We start from the raw sequence: 9,517 nt of genomic DNA, 5'->3' as shown, positions 1-9,517 counted from the left end.
ATGGCGTCCACACGTGGCTCCACATGTTTGTTTACGTGGCTGAGCATAATGAAGGATCTCAAAATTCACCGTTTCGTCCTAACATTTCCCCAATTATTTTTCCAATTCTAATTTCTAGGGTTTATTTGTTAACTAAATGCTGCAGTGTTTGTCAATGGGAAATTCTGCAAGAACCCAAATCTTACCGTAGCTGAAGACTTCTTTTTCTGGATTAAACATCCCAAGAGATACTGCAAACCAAAATGGAGTAAATGCTCTTAAATGTCGATTAAATTGCAGGCCTTAATACACTTGGTATTTCTCTTGCTCGTCTTGACTATGCAGCAAATGGTGGCTTAAACCCTCCACACACTCACCCTCGAGCAACATAAATTCATGTGGTCATTGAAGGAACTCTTTATGTCGGCTTTGTTACATCAAAACCCTAATCGCTTAGTCTCAAAAGTGTTATACCCAGGAGTTGTTTTCGTGTTCCCAATTGGTCTGATTCACTTCCAGTTCAATCTTGCAAAGACGAATGCAGTAGCTTTTGCTGGTTTGAGCAGTCGGAATCCCGGCGCCATTACTATAGCTAATGCAGTGTTTGGACCTAACCCACCTATTCCTGCTATTCTGGCTATCTAGCAATTGGTGTTGTTGAAAGTTATTAGTTGTATTGTAATTTTAAACTCTAGAAATTAGAATTGGAAAAAAAATTGGGGAGAAAACGGTGAGTTTTGAGGTACTTCAATGTCCTCAGCCACGTAGACAAACATGTAGAGCTACGTGGACGCCATGTCATTAGTGGCACACGCCAAAACACGAGTGGGTAGAAATGATACAAGACGCAAACATGGTGGACTAAATTGATACGTTTTAAATGTGAGGGTAGATTCACAAAAACGGTTAAAGGTCGGGGTATCTGGAATCGTTTTCCCAAAAATTTAATATATATATGAAAAATATATTATAGATGCTTTTACAGTGCTTTATAGTTCTATATCGGATATAACTTATTATTAAGTCAATCAGAAAGAAATTATTTAATTAATAATAATATTACAATTTAGGAAATAAAATAATAAAGGAAAAAAAGAGCCATTTTGCCATTTTTTCTTTGTCTAAATGCTCGAAACCTATGCAAAGAATTAAATGCATTTAGACAAAAATATTTTTGTCGTTAGAAAAGCTTTTAGCGACATTACACCGGCAATATATATATGAAAAGCTTTTAGTAACAAGCTTACGGATATTGGAAGAGGCTTACGATCAATGTTATTCTCTTATATAAAATTCAAAAAAAGATGAAATTTTATTGTGAGTTTGAATTATGTAATAAGCTTAAGGAGGTGGATATGCTAAATAAGAATTGGAGGAGGAACTTGATGTAATTGTCATATAATTTTTTAATTGATGTATTGTACATAAAAGATTATTAGAGTATACTCAGTAGGAATTATGACCATATTTAAATTTAAAAAAAATATAAAAGATGATTTTAAAATTTAAATGGAGAAAATTCAGTAAGAATTAACGTAATATGTACTTGAAATAAACTCGCTATATATTTATTATATATTGTTTACTGTATTCATTTAGGTTAATAATAACAATAGCGAAAAAATTAATTGAAAATTTTCGCACATGTATTTTGTCAAACATTTAAATTGCAATATCTAATTCAACATAATAATTATATTTCTATGAGTTTGATTTATGAATTTGAGCTCATGAAATATAATGAGAAAAATTTAATAAGAATCAAGTATCATATATCTCAGATATACTCGTATATTTAATATATATTATTTATTGTATATCTTAAAATTTTAAATTGGTATTACACCATAAGGGGTAGTATATGACTCATGAATAAAAGAAAAAAATATAGATTTTCTAATTCGTTTAATACTTTTCTTGAATAAAAATGACACGTACAAAGCTTGAGCTAATTGATTTTCATCTTTCTAACAAAGCTCACTCAAAAAAATAATAAATAATATTGTTATTATCTTTTATTTTATATCTCATTTCTTCTGTTCTCACATAATCAAGAACATGACAAAATGATATTAATGAGAGCAAATAAAAAGGAAAGCTCATCAATATCTAAAAAGAAACTCACTATATACTTAACGAAACCAAAATCTGAATGGAAAAAACTCAATGAAAATCAAAATATCATATATCTGAAATAAACTTGTTATATACTTAGTATATACTATTTACCGTACACATTTTAAATTGTCCTTTGATAATAGAATATTCTTTACATTAAAATTTATATATGTGATATTTTCTTCTCTATGTCCGTTGTGGTGAAGAAAAATAAAATACTATTGTAATGTCTGTACATGAGAAAAAATATAAAAGTTTATTTCATAATTAGTATGCAATATAATATACTTGAAATATATTAGTTATATACTCATTATATACCTTTTACTGTTTACTTTTAAATTTGTTTTATATGCTTATTGTAAATATATACATTTTATGTACCATACTCATTAACTCTCAATATATGAATTTTGTACAATATATATATGAATAAAAAATTATTTAAATATTAATTTTCTACACTTTCATAATAGATACTTATTACCTGCCTTTATATACTTATATTTTTTTTTACTGTATATTTTTTTCTCCTAATATATATTTATTATATACCTATTGTATACTAATTATATACTATTTACTGTAACTTTTAAAATTTATTTTATATTTTATTTTAACCTACTTTTTATAATTTATTATTGATTTATTTTTTATTATTTTTATTTATATCAATATAATAGTCAATGCAAGTAATTTATATGATATAATCAATAACACATGAATTTGAATATATTTTTGTAAGATTTCATAAGATATACTTATAGTATATCTCTGTATACTCGTTATATATAATTTTCTGGGTTTTCTGCAGATAATTTTTTATTACTTACTTATCTTTAAAAATGAGAACTTAAAATCTTTAATCATCTTATTTTACATGTAAGTAGTTAAATAAATCATACAATATATCTATTTTAAAGGATTTTAACACATTTTCTTAAATAACAAAAAATCAAAAGAATAGATAGATGAGATTACATTATCTATTTTTAGATTTGGATTTGATGGATGTTTGTTGAAGAAGTTTTTTGTTTTCTCGTTCTGTTGTTTATTACAGATTGTTGTCGCGATTTCTGATTAATTTTTTGAAATTTTATATTATAATAATGTTAGATTGAGTTGTTGCAATTTTTTGGATATTTGAATTCATTGTTTTTGAGTTGAGCATACGCGTTTTTCTTATGTTGTATAAAAATAACTTTTTTTAGCCATCAACGTATTTTTGTAATTCTTTACATCTTATTATATAAAAGTTAAGAAGTTCTATTTTACTGTAAATTTCTTTTAAATATATGATCTTATATAATCTTTTGAAACCCTTTTAATTTTTTTGTTTGAGCAATAAGGATTTAACGAGATTCGGCAATGTGCCTACGTTCTCGTGAGCGATGAACGGCTATATTTATTATTATAAGATAATCATCCACACTATTAGGTTATAAATACAATATATATATATAACCCTTAGTGTATATATAACAGAGCAGCTGTATCTTCTCCATTCGCTCGTTGCGCTGCGCTCCACTTGCTTACTCCGCTCTGCTCCAGCATCTGTCCCTTAAACTGATATATGAGACATACCTAAAAAATCTCCACCTTGGTGAATATCAAGCCCCTTAGGAGATGAAATCATGGAGTTTCTCACACACCAAAGTGGATTGAGCTACCATGCTTGTCTAGCAACTATAAACATTTAACAAGTCCAAGCATACATGAACTTGTTGGTAGTAACCGGCTTAGTCAACATATCAGCTGCATTCTCACTAGTATGAACCTTCTGCAATAATATCTCACCAGATGCAATCAACTCTTTAATCTTGTGATACCTCACTTCAATATGCTTAGTTCTAGTATGGTACACCTGGTTCTTAGCCAAATGAATAACACTTTGACTATGACAATTTAACTAAACTCCACCTTGCTCAACACCTAGTTCCTTTACTAGCCCAGTAAGCCATAAAGCTTCTTTAGCGACTTCTCGCCATGTGTAGATAATGTCACAATAGACTGAACTGTTGATTTCCAACATATAGGCCCTCCACCAAGAGTAAAAACATACCTAGTTATAGACCTTCTATCATCCAAATCACCAGCATAGTCTGAATCCACATACCCTACAACTAAAGGATCATCATGCTGACTACCGAAAATAATTCCATGCCCTATAGTACCCTCCAGATACCTAAAAATCCACTTGACTGCTTCCTAGTGTTGCCCACCTGGTTTAGACATGTATTTACAAAATTGACTAACAACATGAGCCAAGTCAGGGCGAGTACATACCATTGCATACATCAAGCAGCCAACCACTTAACTGCTTCCCAATGTCTCCTACCTGGTTTAGACATGTATTTACAAACTTAACTAACAACATGAGCCAAGTCAGGGAGAGTACATACCATTGCATACATCAAGCAGCCAATTGCACTGGCATATTGAACCTTTGCCATGTCTTTAATTTCCCTATCTGTCTTAGGACACTGTTCTGAAGAAAGCTTAAAATGATTTGCCAATGGAGTGCTCACTGGCTTTGCTTTGCTTATCCCAAACCTCTCTAACACTTTCTCAATATAGCCTTGTTGAGATAACCACAGTTTCTTTGAGCCTCTATCTCTGTGAATCTCCATTCTAAGAATTTTCTTTGCAGTACCTAAGTCTTTCCTGGCTCAACAAAGCTTTCAGACCAAGGACATCATGCATATTCTTTACAGCAATCAACATATCATCAACATACAGTAACAGAAAAGTAAAAGAACCATCATCAAGGCTCTTAACATAAACACAACAATCATACTCACATTGCCTGTAGCCAATCTGAATCATGTAGGAGTCGAACCGCTTGTACCATTGTCTTGGACACTGTTTCGACCCATACAACGATTTCTGTAACCTGCAAACCAAATGCTCATGTCCAGGTTGAGTGAACCCTTCTAGCTGCTGCATGTAAATCTGGTCCTCTAGATCACTATGCAAAAAAGCAGTTTTGACATCCATCTGCTCTAAATGCAAATTCCAACTAGCTATTAATGCAAGTACTGCTCCAATTGAAGTATGCCTAACTATAGGAGAAAAAATTTCATCATAATCTATCCCCTTCTGCTGTGAAAAACTCTTTGCTACCAATCGAGCCTTGAGCCTTGAGCTTTTCCCTTTTTCTTTTGATACTGCTGATTTTCGTTTGTACACCCACTTGCACCCAATAGCCTTCTTTCCCTCAGGAAGCCAAACTAGCTCCCATGTATTATTTTTCTGCAAGACTCCATCTCCTCAACCATTGCACCCATCCATTTCTCTTTCTCCTGGCTAGTGATAGCTTCTTGGAAGATAGCTGGATCATCACTACTAATGAGAAGTGCAAAAGAGGCTTTACATTGGTGCGTCTCTCTCTATGTCTGGCTAGATTATGATTTTACAGATCAACTGTATTAGAACCACTAAATGTTGGAGCTGAACTTTCAACTCTCTCAACTACTACTGGATGCTGTTCTAAATCCATCTGCACTGTATCTAAACTGGAACTATTTTCTGGCACCTTGTCTTGGTGTTGCTGCAACATGAACTGTTCATCAAAGACTGCATCTCTATTGATCACCACTTTCTTTGCATTCGGATCCCAAAACTTGTATACTTTAACACCTTTCTTGTAGCCTAGAAAGATGCAATTCTTGGACTTTGGATCGAGTTTTGATATTTTATTACCAGGTACATGCACATAAGCAAGATAACCAAAAATCTATAAGTTATCAAAATCAACTGCATTACCTGTCCATACTTCTTCTGCAACCTTGCCACCTAATGATGCTCGTGGTGATATGTTGATAAGATAGCACGCCATACTCACAGCCTCTACCCAGAAGCTTTTAGGAAGCCCTGCATTCAGTCTCAAGCATCTTGCCCTTTTAGTTAAGGACCTGTTCATCCTTTCTGCAACACTATTCTGCTGTGGTGTCTTGCTTACTGAAAGATGCCTCTGAATCCCATGCTCCTCACAAAATTTCTGAAACTGTGTACTCAGTGCCATTATTGGACCTCAAATACTTGATCTTTCTACTAGTTTGGTTCTCCACCTTAGCTTTCCAAAGCTTGAATTTAGCAAAAACTTCAAATTTCTGTTTCAAGAAATACACCCAAACTTTTCTAGAAAAATCATCAGTAAAAGTAACATAATACAGAGATCCACCCAATGACAATTCCCTAGTAGGGCCCCACACAACAGAATGCACATAATCAAGAATTCCTTCAGTTTTGTGCTTTCTAGTCGTGAAACTAACTCTAGTCTATTTTCCAAGAAGATAAAACTTACAAAAATCGAGCTTGCAGCTTTTAACACCGTGCAATAAATTTCTTTTATGCAATTCAGTCATTCCGTGTTCACTAAGATGACCAAGACGAATGTGCCATAGTTTTGTATTATCATCATATGACTCAACAGAATGAACTCCACCTACAACTGCACTGCCTAACAGTTTATAGATATTCCCTGCAGTTATCTTTCCTTTCATCATAGTCAATGCACCCTTAACAAATCTAATGGTTTTCCTATCCTCATCTGCTTTAGGAATAAAACCATTCTTATGTAAAGTGCCCAAGAAAATTAGATTCTTTTTCAAATCTGGTATATGCCTAAAATCACATAATGTTCTAACAATACCATCATACATCTTAATTCTGACTTCACCAATACCAACAATATTGTAACATCTATCATCACCTAAATAGACAGAACCAAAATTAGCTGACCTGTATGACGTGAACCACTCCCTATTAAGCTTTATATGATAAGAGCATCCAGAATTAAGAATCCATGCATCCATGAACTGAGTCGTTGAAACTGAAAGCATATCACCATCACTGCAATCCGAATTTTCACTCTGCACCACATTCATAGACTTGGATGATTCATCACGTTTCTCATCAGTCTGCTTTTTCAATTTTGGACAATCTCTCTTCATATGTCTCGGCTCCTTGCACTTGTAGCAATGAATCGTCTTTTTGCCCTTAGACTTTGATATGGATTTTCATTTTCCAGAACCCTCCTTCTCTAACTTCCTTCTACGATCTTGATTACCCTTAACATATAAACTGTCACCATGAGAGGTTTCCCCTGCATTCTTCTTCCACTGGTTGTGAGCCAACAAGGCTACAATAATTGCTTCAACTTTGATTGTTTCTTTCCCATATGTAAGAGTAGTCACCAGATGTTCATAAGAGGAAGGCAATGAACACAACATAATCATTGCTCTGTCTTCATCCTCACTGCTCACATCAAGTCGAGCTAAATCCGTGATTATTTGATTGAAGACATTCACGTGTTGTTCCAAATCAGAACCTTCCTGCATCTTTAGCCCATACAGCCCTTGCTTCACATACAGTTTATTCGTTAGGGATTTGGACATAAACCAACTTTCTAATTTCTTCTATATTTCTACTAGAGATGTCAGATTCATTACGTGATATATAATCATCTAGTAACATAGCGTATGTTCCACTCCTCATAGCGGAGTTCTTCCTAACCTTCATCTTCTATAGTTTCTGGTTTCTATAGTTGCAAAACCTTTAGAATTCCTTGCTGCGCTAACAGATCCTTTACCCTTGTTTGCCACAATCCGAAGTTACCATGTCCATCAAACTTCACCATTTCGAATTATGCACCTGATATAGCCATCTCAACCAGGCTCTGATACCACTTGTTGAGAAATAACGCTAACAATCACATGAATATGAACAAACAAACAAGAAAATTAAGAACATAATGATTTAGGTTCGCATCGAGTGATTTAAGCCTCTCGCCCTGAGGGAGGCGATGGGTATAGATCATATTATATAAGATAATCATCCACACTATTAGGTTATATATATATATATATATATATATATATATATATATATATATATATATCCTCATACCTGCGAACCTTAAACATGCGTTAAACATGCACCACTGCGCTTCACCTCGCTCTCTCGCTCTCTGTCCCTTTGTAAACTTGTATATATGAGCCATACCTAACACTTATGTAAGATGCTAAATGTTAAACTTATCTATTAATGGATGTTTATTGGTCTAAACAGTAAATCCTACGTTTAATAAACTTCGTATAAGTATGGCACAAATTAGTGTCGGTCCCAAGTTTCTAACGGCCAGACTATCGCGATAGTTAATTCACATGAAGCATCGTACATCTAAACCCCCACTCACATTCTTCACCACTCAATTGCAGCGCCCACTGCCCAACAATTTTCGATCACATATGTAAGCAAAATTTGGTCCGACAAATAGAAAGGTGTACACCTCAATGAAGAATCAAAAGTCAGTCTTATATATGTTGTAATCAAGGAACCCAACAGTGGCTCTCGCAGAAGGGTTACTCTCCAACTCACTTGAAATAGTCTGTTGCAATTCATCATTACATAGCACAATGGCAGCACAAGACCAGCCAAAGTGGGAAGGAAAGGCTTCTGCAAAGCTAAAAGTCACTAAGCCAGAACAAGTGTGGCCGTTTTTAGAAGATCTCTTCGGCTTAAACAAGTGGTTTCCAACTCTCACCACTTGTGTTCCAGTTGAGGGCATTTCCGGGCAACCAGGGTGTGTTCGTTATTGTGCTGGTTTTAGAACACCAGTTGATAACACGAATCGACGTGCTGATCAAGAGGTATCGAACTGGACCAAGCAAAAACTGTTGTCCATTGACTCAAAAGAAATGGTGTTTAGCTATTCTATCATTGATGGGAATGTTGGGTTCAATGCCTATGTATCAACTGTAAAAGTTGTACCAAACGAAGATGGTTGTGAGATTGAGTGGAGGTACGAAGTTGAGCCTGTCAAGGACTGGAAATTAGAAGATTTGGATTTCTTTATCAGCTCAGGTTTGCAAGTAATGGCCAAGAGAATGGTAGAAGCTCTCCAAGCATAAGTGCACTGTACCCCTATCCATTTATGTTCCTGTTCTTCTACAGTTATATAGTTGTCGGTAACGTGGAATAATATTAAAATGTAAACGTAATTAAATGTCATTACCTGCTGTTTATTGGTATTGCTTTGGATTGCTTTTGATGCTATTACAGTGTTATTTATAAATAAATAAGCTGGCCTAGTAGTATTACTGAGTATCCAACTTGTGCATTTAGTATAAGACCATTTCTTCAGCCACTGTGTTGTCTTTTTCTTTTTTCCTCATATTTTTTTTCGTCTTGATTTTGTTTGTTAAGTTCTATCGTATTGCCACTTTCAATAGGGTTCTCCGATATGGCAGCATTGTTGTGAAATGAGAAGAAAAGAAAACGATAATCCAAAAACTACACTATTTTAGTCAGCTTTAAACCAATCTCTAAATACATTAAAAATATTAAATAAATGATTAGACTCAAAGTACAACTAGAATTAATAGAAATATTTTCCTATGAAATAGAAATAAAATCA

The 9,517-nt window shown here is 33.8% G+C and overlaps 1 protein-coding gene and 1 pseudogene across 1 annotated transcript; both read left to right on the top strand.

Moving 5' to 3' along the window:
* Positions 1-624, top strand: LOC107260866 (annotated as a pseudogene).
* A 7,666-nt stretch (positions 625-8,290) lies between these two features.
* On the top strand, positions 8,291-9,207 carry LOC8268304 (lachrymatory-factor synthase). The gene has a single exon (XM_015716174.3). The coding sequence runs from the start codon at positions 8,517-8,519 to the stop codon at positions 9,009-9,011; it is 495 nt and encodes a 164-aa protein (XP_015571660.2). The 5' UTR covers positions 8,291-8,516; the 3' UTR covers positions 9,012-9,207.
* Positions 9,208-9,517: the final 310 nt, after the last annotated feature.

Source organism: Ricinus communis, chromosome 3 (assembly GCF_019578655.1).
Source record: "Ricinus communis isolate WT05 ecotype wild-type chromosome 3, ASM1957865v1, whole genome shotgun sequence".
In the NCBI taxonomy this organism is placed as follows: Eukaryota; Viridiplantae; Streptophyta; class Magnoliopsida; order Malpighiales; family Euphorbiaceae; genus Ricinus; species Ricinus communis.
Note: the sequence above shows the minus strand (reverse complement) of the source record. Positions and strands in the feature narration are given on the sequence as shown.